General features: G+C 44.2%; 2 protein-coding genes across 2 annotated transcripts in view; one reads left to right on the forward strand and one right to left on the reverse strand.

Annotated features, from left to right (window-relative positions):
• Window positions 1-1,374: 1,374 nt before the first annotated feature.
• Window positions 1,375-7,186, forward strand: LOC111222744 (grancalcin-like). The gene is made up of 8 exons (XM_022746578.1): window positions 1,375-1,534; window positions 2,544-2,771; window positions 3,495-3,564; window positions 4,221-4,264; window positions 4,391-4,538; window positions 4,992-5,105; window positions 5,298-5,356; window positions 6,200-7,186. Exons 1-8 carry the CDS (start codon window positions 1,511-1,513, stop codon window positions 6,224-6,226), a joined length of 714 nt encoding a protein of 237 aa, XP_022602299.1. The 5' UTR covers window positions 1,375-1,510; the 3' UTR covers window positions 6,227-7,186.
• Window positions 7,187-10,008: 2,822 nt separating this feature from the next.
• LOC111222694 (potassium voltage-gated channel subfamily H member 7-like) overlaps window positions 10,009-19,077 on the reverse strand; it is a 57,072-nt gene continuing 48,003 nt past the window's right edge. The window contains exons 13-18 of the mRNA XM_022746497.1: window positions 17,595-17,800; window positions 16,918-17,002; window positions 15,153-15,434; window positions 13,716-13,875; window positions 10,770-10,959; window positions 10,009-10,335 (exon numbers count right to left, since the gene is read on the reverse strand). Of these exons, the coding sequence (XP_022602218.1) occupies window positions 10,048-10,335; window positions 10,770-10,959; window positions 13,716-13,875; window positions 15,153-15,434; window positions 16,918-17,002; window positions 17,595-17,800 (1,211 nt within the window). The 3' untranslated portion in view covers window positions 10,009-10,047. The remainder of the gene's footprint in view (window positions 10,336-10,769; window positions 10,960-13,715; window positions 13,876-15,152; window positions 15,435-16,917; window positions 17,003-17,594; window positions 17,801-19,077) is intronic.

Here is a 19,077-nt window from a genome sequence, read left to right on the forward strand (position 1 = left end):
ATATGAAACACTATAGCTGCGTTCCTTTTCCACCATGGTCAGTGTGAACTGCTGGTGACTGCAGGGGTGGAGTGTAAAAAGACTGCTGCCAAGTTGGACATGTTCTGCTCCCCTTAGTATCAGTGTGCACAGATGTTCTGCGGTATTTCTATTTAAATGAATGTCGACCTCAACATTTCAAGACAAGTTTACTTCAGCCTTTTGACACATATGAAGTTAAACAAAAGCAATGTTTTATGAAACCATCTGGGGTGATGTATCCCTGATAGAAAGATAAATCCGGCCCATATTTGGCTTGTTTTCCTCTGGCTCAGTGTACACCCGAATCTGGCCCATATACAACATGACTTTAAGATGCTACCTCCACATCTGGACCACATAGTTCGGACTAACTTCTACATTACTTAAATTCAATAAACTCACTATTTCTTCCTCATCAGTCTGTGGTGTTCACAGGTGAGTTGTTTTGACCCCCACCTTCAGGTGACTAATATAGAACAACAGTACAGGTGTGCAGTAGCTTAGAGTAACTTACCAAGTCCACAGCCTCACCAGTGTCGGTGCGGTCGTCAATTTCGATGTCACACTGCAGATGATGCAAACTTTTAGTGCCACAGAAAAGCATAAATTCAGTGCAAACGTATAACACAAGTGGCAAACTGCCGTTTTCATGCATCGAGTTTGGCTTAATGGACGTCGCCATCTTGGTTTTTTGGAGCCAGAGGAAACCATATTTGGATGACAGGGTGGAGCTAGGGAGGAGTGAGCGGTGGATCTGACCTTTGTCCCCGAGGACAACAGGTACGCCCACCTGCACCGGCAACCTGACAGCAACAGGCTCCTGGCTGAGCCGTGCTAAGATGCTGCTAACACGGTTAGCTCTCACAATTCGAGGTAAACCTGTCCCTTCATTCACAAGTGTATTTTATTTTTAATTTGTCAGTTAAAGTTGATTGTAAATTGCACACATTATTTAATTAGCGCATTTATGACATTCTTTTGTGCGCGTCTCCAGTGGTGTAAATAGTTGACATGAATGCAGTGGAGCATGTCTGGTATGAATTTTAACATAACCATACATAATGCCATGTAACCATACATGAGGTTCTCCTGCTGTTTCAGTTTTCAGTCTGGATTCCTTTAAATGACAGAAAAAGACAAACACTTTAGTTCAGACATGGTGGATCACGGTTAATCACACACATATACCAGCTGTCAGGACAGGTGCATGAATACCTGCTTCAGCTGAGGACTCCTGTGTATGAATTTACAGTATTAAATGACAAACCACGTGACATGAGGACGTTCTGTAGCGTCGTCATTCCGTCGTCACGCCCATTGGTCATCTGCGCTGTCAGTCACTTCTACAACTTCCGCCTGCTCGGGATATGATGTAACAGCTGTTCAGTCAGACTTATCGGAAGTTATAATCGTGTGATAGTAGCTCATATTTACTGTCAGTCACACTTTTAAAGGCATCGGCGAGTGTGACCGTTTCAAACTTCACCAAATGGCTTATCCGGGATACGGCGGGGTGAGTAAATTATGTGTAACCGTGATTTTACAGTGTTTAAACGAGCTACATTAGCTAGCAGGAAGCTAGCCTGGGGCTCCTGTTACAGAGAATTTCCGATAGTTTTGGACAAGATGTACTGTGACAGGTTTCAGTGTCCTCCTTTACACTCAAACCTCCATCGGTGACTTTTTTCTGTTTCAGCTGTAAGTTAGGAGCCATATTGTCTTCCTCTCTTCATTATAAGATTATAAGCTTTATTATAAATGTCTTCCGGTATCACTTTGCAGGACCAGCCTGCTAGCTAAAGCAGCTTGACAGCTGTATGTAGCTGAAACAGAGCTTGACCACTGTCAAACCTTCTTCTTATACTGTAATATAATTCATTTAAAGTAATGCATACGAATTGTAATTGTGTAGTTAAATTGCTGGACCGTGGAAATACGTATTTGATAACAAGAACCACACAAACTTTGACATATGAGGCAAAACAACTTTCTAGTGTAGGTGTGATTCTTCAGTGTTGACTGCAGTGACTCAGTGTTGTAAAATAACTATAATTTAATGCCCTTCCTCAATCTTTGAATCGGCCAATAGCAGGCCTTCAGATGTCATGGTGATAAGGACTGCACTTTGTCATAACTCTCATTATAACTCACCCCCTATTGTATTATGCTGGCATGTTCTAATATATTGAAACATGCAGGAAGAGAAGAGCTTATAAAAGATATTTTCCTCAGGGTTAATGTCGATGACAATAACAATTGCTTAGTATGTCAGTGAAACTCACATACTACATGGTATTCTATATACTTTTCACTTGTATATATATATATATATATATTCAACTTATCATCATACATTACCAAAATATGTAAATTGTGTAGCTGCTGCCTGTGCTGGTCACTCCTCTCTGAAACAACCAGGCAGCTGAGACGAAGTGTAAACTCAGGAACATCTATACACGGCACTGAACGTCATTCAGCAGCTTCATAATTACCAGCCCTATCTCCTCTGTTTTCTGCCTCAGTATGGGGGACCAATGCCAGGCATGCCAGCTCAGGGGATGCACCCACAGGGAATGCCGGGAGGTCCCATGGGAGGTCACATGCCGGGGCATATGGGTGGGCCAATGGGAGGCGCACCACCCCAAGGAGGATATGCCCCCTATGGTGGTGGATACCCAGGCACATATGGAGCCCCACCACCAGCTGCCAATGATCCAATGTGGGGTTACTTTACAGCCATAGCAGGCCAGGTAAGAGTGTGGCACACTTCAAGTTTGGACAAGATGTAGAAGTATGGTTGCACAGTTGTTGCTATCTAGACTGAATGCTGCAGATAAATAGTCTTTTTGTTTAATGTGGCGTAAGAATGAGTGTGTCTCAGCTTTAAGCGTGACAAGTTTAGACAAGAACAAGAATGCAGGACATTTAAAGCCATTTCAGATGTCAGGGTCTTGTATTAACTTGATACTGCTCCACATAAGTTGTCCTAAGTTTCACCAGTTCAAATGCTGAACTAATGTGTTGCATAATACATCGATTGCATAATACAGTGAATTGGATGTGCTGTATGTTTTCCGTAGAGCATGTCTCTTAGGATTTTTGTTGTTAAAACAATGGATGAATTTTCATATCGTTGCATTTCTGTGGCAGATTTAGAGTCACACACAAACACACATGTAACAAACTGCAGAGTAAAATAAAAGATAAGTAATTTAGTTATGACACAGTAAATGCATAAATAAAAAAGACACATTGTATTGCACTTTATTTGTGTGTTTGATTTATTTCAGGCATTTTAAATCTTCCATACACAAGATGTGGAGAGTAGCTTGAAACACATTTTCTCTCAGCACATGCAGCGAGTTCTCAAGTGTTACAGGGATTTCCGTTTCTTCACTTCGCACCACTCTCCTCAGAACTTTAAGAGTCACACATGTCTGTCTGACGTGAGTGTCACTTCCTGCTTCCTACAGGACGGTGAGGTGGATGCAGAAGAACTCCAGAGGTGTCTGACTCAGGCTGGTTTCACCGGCAGCTACAATCGTAAGTTCACCGCTCTCTACATTAGAGGATGAATCATACCACTCTCATACCACAGCCTCCTCAGTATGTTATCTGTATTAACACCACATTTGACACATTAACAGGAAAGGCTTTCAGGGATCTGAGAATTGGGAACTTTTCTAAATGACTGAGGAACTGAGAGAACTCTTGTGGTGTGTATTAAAAGTGGTTTAACAAGACCTCATTCATTTCACTGTCTCCACATGAAGTGATGCTCCGACACTCTGATGTGTAGAATTAGTCCAAAATCACCAAACAGCAATAAGATCATTCAGATTTTGCATTATAAAACCTTCATCCCTTGATGGGAAATTTCTAAAAAGCTGAGCTGATTTGATCCTAATTAACTAACTCGCTTTTAAAAGTTGGATATCGTATTTTTCCAAAACACTAATACAACAAACACACCACCTGCAGCAGACCTGACACAGGAGCAAATATTAGCTCCCGACATCACCAGTTAGCTGTTACTTTTAGCCTCAGGATGTTTGGCGGTGATGACAGCAGGTTGTTTACATTTGGATCATGAGCTGTTCCTTTATTTTCAAAGTGAATTCTCTGTCACCGTCTTGCTAAGATTCATATGGGACCTTTTTTAAAATGATAATAACTGGGTCTCGACTTCTTCTTTCCAGCGTTCAGCCTGGACACGTGCAGGATCATGATTGCGATGCTCGATGTATCCTTTGTTTATGACAAGTTAAGCGACCATAATGCGCCTGTCATCGTTCCCTACTGCGATCAGTGGGCGTGTACATTACCCATGAAGCAGCAGATATTAAAACCTTAACCACACCGTCACCAGAGGGACTACACAGGCAAGATGGGTTTCAATGAGTTCAAGGAGCTGTTCACGGCGCTCAACGGCTGGAAGCAGAACTTCATGATGTTTGACCAGGACAGGAGTGGAACTGTCGAACCTCATGAGATGACTCAGGCAATCAACGCTATGGGTGAGAGTCTTTAAGGTCTGAAGGTCTGTGTCCATGTGTAGTGTGATTATAGATCAGCTCTAGCTTCTATATTAATACTGTGAAAGTATCAAAGCCTCAGTCCACAGAGAAATGCACACAGCCTGTATTCAGAAACTGAGCCTTAAAACCAGCCGTCAGGACTTCTGGAACTTTGTGATGTCACAACAAAGCAGTCACCAAGCCCCGCCCACCTGGAACCACCATCCAAACCTTTACAGGATTTGGTTTCTCTGAGTGTTTTTACGTGAAATCTGCTTTATTTTTACTGGATCACTCAAAAAAAAACACAGTCAGCCAATCAGCACCTGCTGATTCCGACACCTGCAGTTGCAGCACAGGGAGGTCTGACCTACTTTTAGGGCTGTACAGTCATTTTGTCACACACTCTAACCACACTGCCACATACTGAAATGACTCTTCTCCCTCCATCAGGCTACCGTGTCAGTCCTCAGGCTCTGAACGCAATCATCAAGCGCTACAACAAAGGCGGAAGAATCTACTTTGACGACTACGTGGCGTGCTGCGTCAAACTGCGAGCCCTCACAGGTACCGAACACAGAAAAGCCCCGACGGGTTCAGTGAACAGCCACGTGCTCTATGATTCAGTTTCATCACACCTGTGCTCTCCGTCGTCATCGTCTCTGTGCCGTGACATTCAGTCTGGCTCGGCGCACTAATGTTGTGAAATGTGAAGTGTTGACTCTTCAGCGCTGTGACCGTTTCCTCCTCCTGTTGCAGACAACTTCAGGCGGAGAGACACCATGCAGCAGGGATCTGTCACCTTCCAGTATGACGATGTAAGTCCAACAGTCTTTGCAGCTCTCACTGCTTCAGCTTGAGATTTATTAACCTTGTTATGAACATGACTAGGATTGGGAGCCTCCCCAGCTCTTAATATCTAAATAAAACTAATTATTTTATCATAAACAACAAGTGGTCAAAGTCAGTGTCATCAACCTGTAACAAACACCTGCACAAATCAGTCTTAAATCACTCGTTTCAGCCTCATGAATCAGAATCAAAATCAGGGAAATTCGCTCACGTTACAGTTGCTGCATCAAGAAGGGAAATAAAACAGCAAAGAATGGACAATAGGAAATAAGATTCTAAACATAAAATATAAACAAACATAAAAAAATATGTCCTTATACTATGATATAAATTAAAAATACAAATATGTAAGCAATCATAAACAAACTAGTTATAAAACATTGCTCTCTCCTGTACCAGTTGTAAATGGTAGTAATGGTAGTTAACTTGATCTTGCCAAATAGTGAGCGTGCTGTCGGGCGTCGCAGCTGCTGCGATCTCTCGTTTTGATGTTACTTCACTTCTCCTTTTGTCTGATTCCACCTGATTGAACAGGAAGTTTTACCCCGCTGGTCTCATTATTAAAGACACTGGAGGAACGAGAAATGAACAGTGAGCTTTTGTGTCAGATGTGCTGTGTTGTTCGCACACACATCGTACACAGACACATCACGTGACATTAATTCAAGCTGTGGTCAGCGTGTGAAAAGCTCAGCGCAGCTTTAGAGAGAGTTTCCTGTTGACCTCCTGTGGTTGATTTACAAACCGACTCTGTGGTTTACATCCTCTCTCCTCTCTCTCTCTCTCTCTCTCTGTGTGTGTGTGAACAGTTCATCCTGTGCACAATGGCCATCTAGGTGCCGCTGTCTGTCCCACGCCGTGAGATCGGGGGCGTTTAACGGACCGGTCGGCGGCTGAGTCTGGAACAGTGCCTCACAGGAACGCAAAGGGAGGCCAGTAAATTGGACTGAGCGGCCACGAGCTGCAACAGAAAAGTACCCATCGCTTGTAACACTCGCCATAACGCTTTAAACTTGTATTCACACACAGGTGTGCTGAAGGTGTGTCAGGTGTAGACACACACACACAGTATCTATCCATGTTAGAGAGGAGTATAATCAGTGTCTTTAAATTTCATTTAGATTTCAGACTTTCAAAATAAAAGCTGCAGACAACACAGCATAGAAATGCATAAAGGTTTGTTTGGTTTTGTTTTTTTTACACTTGAAGCGGTGGAACAATTAGAACTGAATCTACCAGCTGTGTTTAACTGGTCAGCTCTTATTTTGAAATATGAAAAGTAAACTGATACTAACAGGATGTTCTGATATGTGTCACTCCTATTGTGCCATTATAATCTCTGAATGTACGATTAAATATATCAAAGGCATTTATATAGAGCTTCATATTAACGGCAGCATCGTGGTCAATGAATAAATGTCAGCAGCATTTACAGATAACATGATGTCGATTTTGCTTTTACACTGAAATTCACACAGTCATGAACTAGTGCATTACGTGTTCTTGGTATTTTCTATGCAGGAAATATTATACACTTGTTTTATAAAACGTATATTGAGCCTGATTACATTAGATTCTAGACGCATATGAGCTTGATGTTTAACTTGATAACAAGCCAAAGTGACTGTGAGCTGATGTGAACCCACACTGATACCTGTTGTTACTGATACTAACATATTAAAGTACTGTCATCCAGCTGCAGCAAAGTCATGTGCCTACTTTCTGTTTCTTCATGTACCCAGTGTTGTAGGAAATATCATATTTTGTTACTCAAAATAAACACTTTTTAATCCGTATGCATTCTGTTTATTAATTTATACAATTGCGCATTTTTCCCCCCAGTCTATTTACACAATATATTTCATTTCTTTAAATATAGTTAAGAACGGAAACATTCAAATTAGCTGTTAAGTGTTGCATTGTATAAAATACAGTGGCAAACATTTAAAAAATGCATAAAAACAATTGTGAACAGCACTAGATTTAAAAAGTGACATTTATATCCAGTACAGCGAGTTTTTCTAATCTCTGTGCAAAAGTTTGCGAATCCCGTGAAAGTTCAGGAGACGACTCTTCAGGAGTTTAGGCTTTAGCAACTTTTGTTCTACATCTGTGCTCGAGAAAGAAAGCTTATCAAAGAAAGCACCCCGCGTTCTGCCCCGAGACGTTCGTGTCCTGTAAAGTAAAGGTTCCTCTTCCGTCCCATCATCTCTCACCTCTTCTTCCCTTTCCTGTCGTCTCTTCAACGTGTTTTCAGCAGGGGTGAGGAGGGGTGAGGGGGGAGGGGGACAACATGAAGCCCAGGCTTGTTTAAGTGAGTTCAGGGGGGAAAAGTCAATATAGAAATGACATGAAAATCAATGTGCAATATCAGTCCAAGACAAACTAATCACGGCTGCAGGTGCTGCTCACTCACGTCTCACTTGCTACATTGAGAGGCTGTGCGTTCATCACCTTCCCATCATGCCATCTGCAGTCCACACTAACACCAGGGTTTTTTTGTTTTGTTTTGTTTTTTAAGAACAAATCAGACACATAGAAAAATAATGGCAAATTAAAATACTTTGTTTTGTTTTGTTTTTTTTTGTTTTTAGAAAAATAGGTCTGAACTGTCGTCTCTAGATCCGCGTGGATGAGTCGCACACAGCCGATTGAGACCTTTTCTCCTAATTTAGTCGAGTGCAGTCTCCATGCAATACGTGAGCTCGTGTTGGAATCGGTGTAGTTAGAAAAACTAAAAAGGACTAATTCATCTTCATGCAGTTCATGGTTCGGTGCATTTACATCTGTGACGGTGGAGAAGCAGGTTTTTGGTGCGTTGGATCGACGTCGTTAGTAAAGGCTATAACAGGCTAATAAAGCTAAGGCTATTGAAGGCTGAACTCTTTTTTGTTGTTGTTGTTGTTTGTGTATTTTTTTTTTTCCCCCACACGTTTGTTAGTTATGATTATTTATTTAGGAAATTTAATACTTTTCATAAAGATAATGGAAGACCTGAAGCATGCAACCAAAAAGTATCATGAGGGACAGTCGCTTCCCTCCAGCTGTGAGGAGGAGTCAGGATGTCACTTCCTGTCCAGCTGAATCACAGCTGCAGTCAAACTTTAACAATTTCACACTCTTGTAACGGACATTTATGTCAAGGCAGGTTGAGGATTTTATTTTATGACAGAATGATTGATTGAGAAATGTCCTTAAAAGAAAGTACGTTTGGTTTCCTTTATGCATTTTATTGTGGGTCAAAAATATACAGGCAGCAACTTACAGCACTGTGTACTAGAAATACTGGTGGCCTCGCAACCTCAGGTCCAAACATCATCACTGTAATTAGTCACTCATTACAAACGACTGGGAACAGTGAGCTCCTTAAAACCCAAGCTGTCGCCTGCTGCTGAGGGACAACTGCTCCAGATCGTCACGCTGTTCGGCTGCCAGTGGATCTCATGCTTCGCAGAGAGTGGAGACAATAACGGAGAGGGAGGATTTTTCAGGGTTGATTAAGGCGATGCTCAGCTGTTTGTATATTTGTGACCAATTAGATTTTGGTTTGTTTTCAATAGACGCACAAAAAAAAAAAAGAAAGAAAAGAAGTTCTTCATTAAAATCCCCAAACTGCTTCGACATAAACGTCCGTCACAAGCTTCGACTACAACTGTAAAAACCCCACAACCATGCTCGTGTAATATTCATATGATGCAGGCAATTATATGTTCATTATAAGTTGTGGTCTCCTCGTTTTGTGCCTTGAACATTTACAGTTAACCTCTTGATGTTTGCAAGCGAATGAAATCCCAACACAAACGCTTTTTCTTCGGTCAGGTATAAAATTATTTCCAAAGTGTATTAAACTCTAGAAACACACACACCCACGGTTCAGTGCGGTTAGTCTGGTTCGTCATTATTGCTCTCAAAGGCTGACAAAAGTCTTGTTGTGCTATGGCATGTCCACGCAGCCTCCACACACGATGTTGTCGCACTGTGTCGTGTATTTTTGAGCTGAATGAGAAGTGGTTTCCTTGTGTTGTGGCAATGTGGTGTACAGTAGGCACGCTAAATATACAGACAGATCTCCGCCGGAGTTTGTAACTGCGTCAATTGTGTTGGAGCCGCTGATACGAGATGAGTTTTCAAGTAGCTTTTTGTCCCCGCGAGGAGGGAAGAGTCATAGAAAATGAGACTGGAGAGCTACAGTGGTGCGTGTGTGTGCATGTGTGTGTGTGTGTGTGTGTGTGTGTGTGCGTGCGTGCATGTGTGTGTGAGGAACATGCAACAGAAAAGATGGGAAACAGAAACATGCATATCTCTTTTAGAAAAAGCACATCAGGTGCCTCGTGTTGCTGGCAGTGGTCTATTTGAAGTATGTACACAGTAGATGATGACTTTACATACAGTATGATAATAATATAGTGTATAAATACCTCTGTATAAATGGACTTTATACATCTAGATCAGAGTAGCGACGGGGGGTGGGAGAGATTTTCCGAAAAGGAATGGAAGAAAGTCTACAGTTTGTTTTCCTTTGCATATTCAGTCTCTTTCTTAGACCCTGAGTCAAGCTTGAGAGAAGACCTTCAGTCAGTGTAAAAGGGTGGGGAGGAGTGAGTGTGTGTGTGTGTGTGTGTGTGTGTGTGTGTGTGTGTGTGGGGGGGGGGGTCGTCTACTTTCCTGGAAGCCCCGGGTCAGAAACTGGCCGGTGGAGTCCCAACATTCCTGAGCTGCTGGGGACGTCAGGTAGAGAGGCTTGTCGGCCTGAAGGGAACCTCGGTGGCTGTTCTTGTTGTTGTTGTTGTTGTTGTTGGTGGTGCTGTCGCTCTGGAGTGTGCACGTTGTTCTGCGTGTGTCTCTGCTCCGTGTCGGCGTCGCCCCCGTCTGGAAGAGTCTCTGTGTGGAGGAGGACCGGGGAGGTTTCTTTGGGTTTGTTCTGGGCCGTCTCTGGGCCGGGGCTCTGAGGGAGACACACGGGTCACTTTGTTGAACTCTGCCTGAAGCTGCAGTTTTACTTCCACATGTATTTTTTTTCAGTGGAATCAGCTGGTAAAAACTAACAGCATGACCCAGCTGGGCCGCCGTACATGTCCAGTGTCTGTCAGCTGACAGAAACGACTTCTTACTCTAGAAAAAGACTCATTTTCTCTCATTGTTGAGGAAACACGCAGCTTGAAAATGACTTTGTGTCTTCAAATGATTATTGTTTTCATCACTGATTAATCTGCTGATTATTTTCTCAATTAATCGATTCATCATTTGTTGTATTAAACAGAAGAATATGATGTCACATTATACAAATCTAAGTGACATTTGAACCTAAGGAGATAAATTAATAAAAATTACAATTATTAAAATATTTAAAGGGCCGGTACGTCTGCAGAGTAACGTCACCTGTGGTCGGGGCGGAGCAGGACCGAGGCTGAGCTCTGACTGGATGGCCGACAGCGGCTGGAGCCTGACGGCCGGCCTCTGGTACTCGGGGCTGGAGGTGACGGTGCTGTAGGCGGGGGGGCCGGCTGTGGTCTGCCTCTGGAGCAGCTGCAGGATGGCCTGGATGTCTGCCGTCATCTGGGACTCCAGTCTGACCGACAACACAAACAACACGACGTGAAGAACAAGAAGAAACAAGTGGTTGATCGTAGCGGTTATTGGTTCTGTAACAGTTCTGATAATCACACAGCTGAAGATGCTGATTATTATTGATTACGACTGAACAGCTCCTATCAGTGAGTGTTTCACCGTCACTGCAGCTTCCACTGTTTTCCAGCTGATTGTTGTCGTCATCGTCTCTCTCACTGCTGTGACCTAATTTCCCCGCAGGGCTCAATCATCTCATCTCATCATCGCCATGAAGAACAGCTCAGGCCGACTGTCGGCCCGTCATCAATATAATGACTGATATCATCTGTGGCCCTGTTCTACGCCGGAAAACAAAGTGAGCAGACACAAACAGGACGGACGACGGATGGATTGTCATCAGTGATATAGTATAGTAATATATAATACAGTGACACAGTGTTGTCATTGTGCTGGATGGGTGGGCAGTACTAAAACCAAACACTAGGGGGAGACTCAGACTCAAACCTGGGTGGAGTTGGTTTGAGGCTTTCTGAATCTTCAGCTCTGACACGTTACACGAACATGAATCTGATTTAATACGATTGAGTGTCACACGGAGGAGCAGCGCTCAGTGGTTGAAGAAGGATTTCAGTCCTTAACTTGAGTAAAATTACCAGTAAAAGTCCAGAATTCAAAAGGAGCAAATGAGCAGGAAACAGCTGCTGGGACTGATGAATTATTACACATCACATTAGTGGGTTGTTAATATTAAGCAGCATTTTAATGTTGTAGCTGGTTGAAGTGAAGCTGATATTAACTATTAACTTAATCTGTAACAATGCACCATAATTAAAAGGTTTTCATGTTTTGAATTTCATTCTTAATGACAGTAAATGCAATCAGCCCATATATCAAGAGTATGTCACCTATAAGAGGATATATTATCATCACATATATACTGCACCTGGATGCAGATTTTCATGGGCTAAACATACATGTCAATATGTGAAATTGTTCCCATTTCTATTATCTTTCATATATATATATATATATATATATATATATACTTCACTGTAATATTGTGGACAATGAAAATACTGAAGTAAAGTCATTTTAAATTGTACTTAATTGTGGTATTTGAGTAAATGTTGATGTGTAAGATGATTGAGCGTATTATTTTACCTCCCAGTCGTTACTGTGTTCCCGTTTGAATCATTTATCTTTATATTGATCTTTTTGAGATCATGTCACAGAGGTAAACCTGTAGGTAAACTAAAATAGAGGTAAACCAAAATACCAAATACCTGCACTGTGTGTCATCATTTAATGCAGCAAGTTACATCATATCATGGAGCGTCTGAAGGTGGTGAATCACCTTTTCTCTCCACACACTCCAAACAGCAGAGACAGCAAACAGAGCGAGCCGAGGGGGAAAGCCTCCCAGTCGCTCTGCCAGGTGCCTGTTTCCCTCCTTACAGGATAATAAGTGTAAATCAACACTGTGGCTCGGGCCTGGCTCTGTCAAATGAGGGTTAGGTGTGCAGCGGCCGGATGGAGGACGTCCAGCCGTGGGGAGACTGGCGTGACCCCACAACTCCACTGGGAGGCGAATGGAAGATAAGCGAGGAGAATAGTTCTTTATCTCACATCCACACTCCTCCATAATTGCACCAAAACTCTTTGCAACTTCACCATGACTCCACCACTCCAACCTCACAGGATGACGTCAAGACTCTTTGCAACTCATGGCAGCGCGCTATAAATAGACGCCCACTGACTGTCTGCCTCCCCCTCATCTGTGTCGGAGCACCAGCAGAGAGTCACACGAGCTGCTCGCACAGTCCGCTTCTCTGCATTAACGCGGCTGCAGCGGGTGTCTGGCCTGAAATGTCTCCAGTTTTCAGCCAATTATAGGCACAATCACATGGGCGGGAACGGCGAAGCTCTGAAAGATGACTGAGGTTGGAGAGCGAGAAAAAAAAAAAAAAAAAAAAAAAAGCCTATTAATGAGAGATGGAGCCAAACACGATCCCGAAGGTGTCTTTAGTTATTTAAAGGTCACGAGCCTCATCTCTAAAAGACGTTTCCATTCATTTTATTATGATTTAACTGATATTAAAAGCTCCATCCGGTCTAAAAGGTAGATCCATGTGTAGTGTGATTATAGATCAGCTCTAGCTTCTATATTAATACTGTGAAAGTATCAAAGCCTCAGTCCACAGAGAAATGCACACAGCCTGTATTCAGAAACTGAGCCTTAAAACCAGCCGTCAGGACTTCCTGTAACTTTGTGATGTCACAACAAAGCAGTCACCGCTCTCAGCCACGCCCGAAGCAAAGTCAGCCAATCAGAGGAGAGGCTCATGGATCAACACTTGTGTACATGTGTAAAATATGGCCCTTTAGAAATGAATAGTGACTCATGAGTGAAAGTTCTTCCTTCCTCCTCCATTACCCACAATGCAACTCAACCATGGTCAGTTCAGGTAGAGATTCAGGTGTGTTATGGTAGTAGCTACAGAGGTGTAGTAAGCTCCGCAACACCTGGAAACACACAACAACCGGAGTTCCCCTTTAACAGGTGTGAGCGCCACGTGATTTTCATCACTGATGGGATCTCAGATAAAGCCAGAGACGGATTACACCAACGAGGCCACACACCATCCTCACAGGAAGTATCGCCTTCACGCCGTATATTTCACCTCAGCTGGATCAGGTGTGTCCCCGGATGTTAACATGCTGTGTCCTCCCCCCTCCTCCCCCCTCCCCCCTCCACACCTGTTGAGGTGCTGCTGCAGCAGGTCCAGACGTTGCTCCACCTCTCCGTAGGTGAGGTCCGTGTCGCTGTCGTCCTCCCCGGCCGGCGTCTCCTGACACTGGGTTGACTCCTCTGCGCTCTGGCTGGGACGCTGACGCACCCACTCGTCTGCATGGTGCTCTGGGGAGAGAGACGTGTGGGCAAACACACGCAAACACACACACACACACACACACGTGGAGGAAAATGATGTGTGTTATTAGAGCAGCGCCTCAGGGGGAAGCTTCTTCCTGTGTCATCATTTAGCTTCACTGAGCTCTGATCAGCTCACTGCCTCCTGAATCCTCACATCTATCCCACAGAGGAAAACGCTCGTGCGACCTCGGGGTTGACAATCGCTCCCTCGGAGGAATCGTCGTTCCCCTGCTTCTGGGGTTTGTGGGCGAGGAACAGCAAGTGATGGCTGGAGATTAAATTGGCATTTCCTGTTCTCTCCAGGAATCAATATCTGCTCTCCTCTCTGGAAGAAATCCTCTTATGGCACAGCTGAATTATGGGATATCACTATCAAATCAACACGCTGACACAGCCTCGGCGTAGAATCATGCTGGGTTTAACTTGGCAGTTAGAATACAGGGAAATCCTGCAGTAAAGGTTACTGTTGTGTGTGTGTGTGTGTGTGTGTGTGTGTTTCTTCACTGGATGATTTTATGGGGATTTAAACCGACAGCACGGCCGCTTCTTCTGACACCAGGTCACATGAGGTCAAGCTGTAGACACAAGCCGGTGTGTTTGCTCAACATGTATCAGCGGGCAGACGGAGGAAGCTTCTCAGCCCCAGCTCTCTGTCTGTTCCGCGGCTGCGCCGTGTCGTACTTAAATTTCACACTAACCGAGTAAATAATTAAACCTTATCCCTCAGATTTCCTACAAAGATTTAACGACACAACACAACATGATTTTACCTAATGTTTCCTGTAAATCCTTTATTTGGTCGTGACCTACGATCAAAGGGGGGGGGGGTGTGACCCCGGTGCTGGTCGCTGCGTATAATCCTCTTACATTTTTATTACTGAGTGGGTTTTAGGTTTCACCATAATGACACATAATCCTTGTTTGGATTTTTAATAGGTGTGACATTCCTCCTCTGGGGTTTAGGGATCTTTTATTTATTTATTTATTTTTTGGTTTTTCTAAATGAACTTCTGAGCCAATCACCATTCAGTAAAACTTTAGTGGACACGCTGCAGATTTACAGCAATTAGCTTAATAGAGAAATAACAGCGTTGTTTTGTTTTTTGATGTTTGGGAAAAAATAGAAAAAATCAGATCAAAACGTATATTTGATTGACAGGAGGAAGAAAAGGGCTTTTGAGCCAAATATAAATCCATCATTACAAAATAAAAGTCTGCATGAAAACTAATGTAGGAGTGATTAAGGTGGATGTTTCCATCACCTTTATACGCCTGGTCCTGTGTGTTGTCTCCGGCCTGTGCGTCGGGAGCGCCGCTCAGCCCGAAGCCCAGGGAGTTGTCCCTAACTACCGGGTAGCCCAGCACACCGGAGCACAAGGGCCTCTGCTCCTCTTCCTCCTCTCTGCCTTCCTCCTCCTCCTCCTCGTCCTCGTCCTCCCCCTCCTCGGCCGACTCCCTCCTCTCCTCGGTTGCCGAGGCGGCGTAGATCTGCCTCCCCTGCTTGGAGTCGCAGTAGGTGGCCACCGGCTCCTTGTTGTGGGAACCTACGGGGAGAAGTGGTAATCAGGAGAACTGCTGAGGGAGCACTGACTTCCTCTGGGGAAGTCTGGGTTGTCTCATTATCTTCTGACAACACGTAGCAAGTGTTTTGCTTCGGGGGTTGAAATGAGGACAAACAATGTCGAAGGAGAGTTTCTACATGTGACCAACATGTAAATGAACACGGCTCATCGCGCCGAGCGCTAACATCTTCACACCCGACGGACGGGAGGCTGTGAGACGGTACACTCTCCGTCCTCACTTGTGTTATATCGGGAGATGGTGATACAGTATTCAGATGGTCCGTAACCATGGTGACCAATTACATTTGCCTGAATCAAAGCCAAAAATGCCGAGCGCTGCTGCGCGGAGGCTCAGTCTCCGAGTCCCAAGTCTCCCGGCTGTTAGAAGTCAAATTACAGCAGCTCCCACACGGAGCGCGCCGTCATCTGGAAGCTGCCCGACAAGTCTGAGGGCAGAGAGGCAGTTTATCTGCAGAGGAACTGATCTGAGGACAGACTTTCTCACGAGGATACACAAGGTCCGGGAGGCTCAGGAAGTTCAGTGTCTCTAATGAGCCGGCACAAACTGAACCGGGATTATAAACCGTTTCATAAAACTGACTCAGGATTATTTCAGGACTTTGAAACACACACTTGTGATATCAATTCACAGTGAGGACGACCGGGGGTTAAACTGGGATTTATGAGGTGGGGGGGGGGGTCTGCTGAAAATGTTAGCTAACTCTGAACATTCAAACATTTGAAAGCAAAATGACGTCTGATAATTGATACCAGTGACCCGTAAAGCTCGTTAGTAACATCAGTGAAGAAATCACCTCAAATCTTTCCCTCTGCAGTCTAAAATAAACCTCCCATTCAAAAAGCATCAACTTCTCTAATTAATTACTCCAGATGCTGGACTTTAAGGAAAGTAGAAACAAACTTTACCAAACCCCTGTGAGTTCAGTGTGGGTGCAGCGCTCTGTTTGTAATCACATCATCCTGGGTTCAATCCAATTTACATGTCAAATAGAAGCAAAGCCAGATGGAAAATCATGTTTAATAATTTATCTGAGTAACGAGGTCTGCACTTATTGAGTGTTAAAATCGGAGCCCAAAAGTGTCCGCAGAGTGATTCAGTCAACAAATGTTCACTGCAATTACAATAAAGCTAATTAACAGCTCTGACCCACGACTCTATCGTTGTTCTCTCTTTAAATGTGATTCATGGATTGATCCAGGCTTGATTATATTTATATTTGCTCATAGTTTTATGCAACAGTTTAATCCTGGTTCGTTCAAGACTGACTTTTCATAGCGCTTCTCTGAGCCTCCTTTATCAAATACCTCTCAGGCTTAATGAGGGTTTCCACGGTAACTTAGGTCAGACTTATTTAAAACCTCCTTTACAAGCAGCAAAATTCATGACAACAGATACAGCGAATGAGCGAGAGCAGCTTCGGTGACGCCATGTTGTGTCTCTGACCTGTGGACGACTTCCTCCTGTAGGACACCCGCCTTCGACAGTTGATGTCATCCGTGTTGGAATCAGCTGCTGGCGGGAACGTCGTCTGTAAACAAAAGGACATGTATGTAACAAACAAACAAACAAACAAAAGGTCACCTCCTGGAGACAAAATCAGAAGTGGCTCTCAGGACGTTCTCATGCGTCTCCCTCTCTTTTTCTTTCCAGCACAACGAGCACTGACACTTCCGCTTTTTAAGACATAAACAAAACGAGGGGCCGGCGTCCATTCGCACTCGCATGACGCCACGGGGCCGCGCACGTCCTGTCGGCTACACCCGATTCATCATAATTACAGCGGACATCGTGTCCTCCGTCCGTAACGTCTACCCTTAATGCTCGACTAATACTCTCGATCTCTCACTCGTGTCCTCCGGCACATGGCAGAATTAGCTCTCGTGCTTTTATTCCCACAACCACGGATGACTTGAAGGCCTGAAGTGAATTAATAATAAAGCCATTCCTCCGTCTTAAATGGACGTGACAGAGATACGACACATGGAATAGACAGTTTAATTCAAGTAATGGTCTCTACAGAAGAATTCTTACCAAGATTGATTTCATATAAAAACCCCTCAATCCATTTCCCTGCTTCCTGCACAGGAGGAGGCGTTGGCGCGCCCGTGCTCGATGATTACCTTGGCGTTTTCATCGCGGAGGTCAAAGGTCAGCTCCAAGTTGGTGAGGAAGTGGTCGGCAAACTCTGGATACATGTCCAGCACCTCCAGAATCTCCTCCCTCTGAATGGTGTGAAGGTCGCAGTAACTCAGCGCCCGCACGTCCGCGCACGACTTCCCCGGCTTGGCGAACAGGTGGATCATCTCGCCGAAGATGTCGTTCTTACCTACGGGAGGAACAGGCACAGGTATACGCCGATCTCACTGTTATCCAATTTCATTATTCTTATTTTCATTATTGCAAAACTGTTTTTTATAAAACTTCCAAAATAAAAGTCTGTTGTTATTTTGCAACAGCATTTTTTCCCCCAGTAAGACTGAGATATATACAAATACGTCGGTCAGCCAATCACCTGCCTCTCAATCATGTCAGGCTCTTGTGATACGTGATCACATGCAAATGGTGTTTAAACAAGGTGGTATGGAAACGCAGCGATCAGCACGTCTCTGCAAGTGGAAGAGGAAATGTTCTGAGTTGTGTTTGACCTGGTTCTTATTCATCATGACCCTGATGTCATGTCACCGGGTTTCACCAAACCTGACCGGCTCCATGAAAACAGTCATTTAAAGGAGGAGAGGAGAGGAAGCAAGAGAGGAGAGGAAACAAGAGAGGAAACGAGGAGAGGAGAGGAAACGAGGAGAGGAGAGGGGAGATTTATTGTAATTACATTTGGATGCAGCTGATAATAACATGCAGCTCAGTGGTTCCTGTCATCACACCACAATGAAACTCTCTCCACCTCCTTCTCCCCCTCTGTCACTTCACTCCTCTCCTGAATTCCTCAATCTGCCCCCCCCCCTTCCTTAAACTCTCGTCCTCTTTCTCCCCTCCCCGCCCACTCGCTCAGCCCTCCATCCCTTCTCTGCCTCTATTGTCATCCATCTCTATTTGAAAGCAATCATGTCCTCTTTTCTTTTTCTTTTTTTTCTTTTTTTATATCATCGGCACATATCCTCTGTTACTCTCCTCCCACCACGTGTCCTCCCCCACTCTCTCCTGTCCTCTCCCTTCATCTGAGGCACGGCTGTGAGGCAGCAATCACCGCGTTCTTTGAAGTAAGTTATTACAACACAGCCAACAGGGATGTGAGCTGCCAACCAGCCGTATCGCAGCAGAGCAGAGCAGAGCCATCTTTATTTAGGCGGCCCACCCGCGTCTGCACTAATGACGGCGAGTTCAGGCGACGCTATAACCATCAGCCATCAGTCGCGCTCCTCCGACTCGTCATTAGGATTCACGGGGGCCAATTAGGAATGTTTTGTGCACGGGAACGCCGAATGTAAAGGCTTCAGAACATACTACATGAACACATGCAGTATGTACACGTGCGTGCTCTGATGCAATCCACGTTTAACACGGATTAAATAAATGATTAAAAGGTAAAGTTAACGATTCGGGAAATATGAGAGTTAGATGGTAACGTGATATAAACAGATAGATGAG

The sequence above is a fragment of the Seriola dumerili genome, unplaced genomic scaffold (assembly GCF_002260705.1).
Source record: "Seriola dumerili isolate Sdu_G_001 unplaced genomic scaffold, Sdu_1.0 BDQW01000105.1, whole genome shotgun sequence".
NCBI classification, from domain to species: Eukaryota; Metazoa; Chordata; class Actinopteri; order Carangiformes; family Carangidae; genus Seriola; species Seriola dumerili.

Bases quoted from the DNA above. Each gene is read 5' to 3' on its own strand.
- LOC111222744 (XM_022746578.1), top strand. From the start codon at position 1,511: ATGGCTTATCCGGGATACGGCGGG. The intron at 3,565-4,220 runs GTAAGTTCACCG...TCTTCTTTCCAG, and splicing joins TTTCACCGGCAGCTACAATC to CGTTCAGCCTGGACACGTGC. The intron at 4,265-4,390 runs GTATCCTTTGTT...CACCGTCACCAG, and splicing joins TCATGATTGCGATGCTCGAT to AGGGACTACACAGGCAAGAT.